Raw genomic sequence first — 1,835 nt, forward strand, 5'->3', positions numbered from 1 at the left:
TTGGATAACCCCCTATGTGAAATATTTGCATGACGGAACACTACCAACAGATGCCATGGAGGCAAGACGGATAAGAGTTAGTGCACCACTTTATGTTCTAGAAAATGGAGTGCTCTATAGAAAATCCTTCAGTGGACCAAATTTAAGATGTTTAACACCACAGCAAGCAATTGATGTGGTCAAGGAAATGCATTAAGGATTATGTGCATAACATTCCGGTTATCGAACTGTGGTTGGACGAATTATGCGACAAGGGTACTACTGGCAATCAATTTACAAAGATACAGCAGAGTTAATTAAGACATGTGATGCCTGCTAGCGGCATGGAACCGTACAGCGCCTACCCAAGTATGACTTAATTTCAGTATCATCGGCATGGCCGTTTTGTAAATGGGCGATTGACATAGTAGGCCCATTTCTAAGAAGTGTAGGAAATGCAAAAATTTTGGTTGTTGCAATTGATTTCTTCAGTAAGTGGGTTGAAGCGAAGGTATTAGCAAAAATAACTGGGGAGAATATCAAGAAATTCGTGTGGAATGATATTGTGTGCAGATATGGATTATCGATTGAAATTGTCAGTGACAATGGAAAATAGTTTGCAGATAACCCCTTCAGAAGTTGGTGTGAGGAGCTAAACATCAAACAAACATTTACCTCAGTTGCTCACCCACAAGCCAATGGGTAGGTTGAGGTAACAAACAAAGAAATTGTAGCTGGCATAAAGGCTAGGTTGGGGTTGAGTCAGACTAAGTGGGTAGATGAAGTGCCATATGTATTGTGGGTTCACCGCACAACGCCAAAACGGAGCACGGGTGAAACACCATTCAGTTTGGTATATGGCACTGAGGCAGTGATACCGGCCGAAATCCGTGTTCCAACAGAAAGGATTTTGGCATTTGATATTGAAAATAATTCATCCATCTTACGTGAAAACTTGAATTTATTGGAAGAAAGGCGAATCATGGCCGCCATCCGTCAAGCGGATGCAAAACAGAAAATGGCAAAATATTATAACAAGCGAGTCAGATATGTGCAGTTCAAGGAGGGGGACCTAGTGTTAAGAGATAATGAGGCGAGTAGGCAAGAAAAACAAGGGAAGTTAGGGCTACGATGGGAAGGCCCATATAAAATTACAAAGGCACATCCTAATGGGTCATATACCCTCTCAGCGCCCTCCGGAGAAGAAATTCCACGAACATGGAATGCAATGAATTTAAAGAAATTTTATGCGTAGTATTACATGTTCGAATAGCTTGATCAACTATCTAGAACATGAGATGCAATCATAAATGTAAAAATTTCATTAAAGAAATAAGAATTCAAAAATATTTCTTATGACATACTATTCATAATTTTTATCCGGCCAAGGATTTTATATCAGATGTCACAACACAGTGTGTCATCCCTGCCCACAAAAGAGAAGTTTTTTCCTCGGTGGCAGAAGTTCAATCATAAACAAAAGATTGAAATGGCAGTGGATAAACATAGAAATCCACTGAACATCCGGACAATAGAATGTATCTACGACCGTCATGACGTAAAAATTATACAAACAGTATATGACTAGTCATAATTTTGATTGTTTAAATCAAACATGTAATGCTTTGACAAAATAATCAGCAAAGTAAAAAACATTTATATATATAATTAACAAATAACACAAGTAATGCAGATCACAACTTCAAATTTAGTATATCGTCTACTGAGGTAGCAGCATTATTACACAAATTCTCTAATTCAGGAAAGGACAGATGTTCTATTTTATCACCCAGCTTTTTCAGTTTATCTTCTGTATCTAGCTTCAATTGAGATATAAGAGATTCGGGCAACATTTT

The 1,835-nt window shown here is 38.0% G+C and overlaps 1 protein-coding gene across 1 annotated transcript; it reads left to right on the plus strand.

The window, feature by feature from the left end:
- The first annotated feature begins 554 nt into the window (after positions 1-554).
- LOC139888692 (uncharacterized) lies at positions 555-1,234 on the plus strand. Its single transcript, XM_071871686.1, has 2 exons — positions 555-617; positions 686-1,234. The coding sequence occupies exons 1-2, from the start codon at positions 555-557 to the stop codon at positions 1,232-1,234; spliced, it is 612 nt and encodes a 203-aa protein (XP_071727787.1).
- Positions 1,235-1,835: the final 601 nt, after the last annotated feature.

Source organism: Rutidosis leptorrhynchoides, chromosome 2, assembly GCF_046630445.1.
Source record: "Rutidosis leptorrhynchoides isolate AG116_Rl617_1_P2 chromosome 2, CSIRO_AGI_Rlap_v1, whole genome shotgun sequence".
NCBI classification, from domain to species: domain Eukaryota; kingdom Viridiplantae; phylum Streptophyta; class Magnoliopsida; order Asterales; family Asteraceae; genus Rutidosis; species Rutidosis leptorrhynchoides.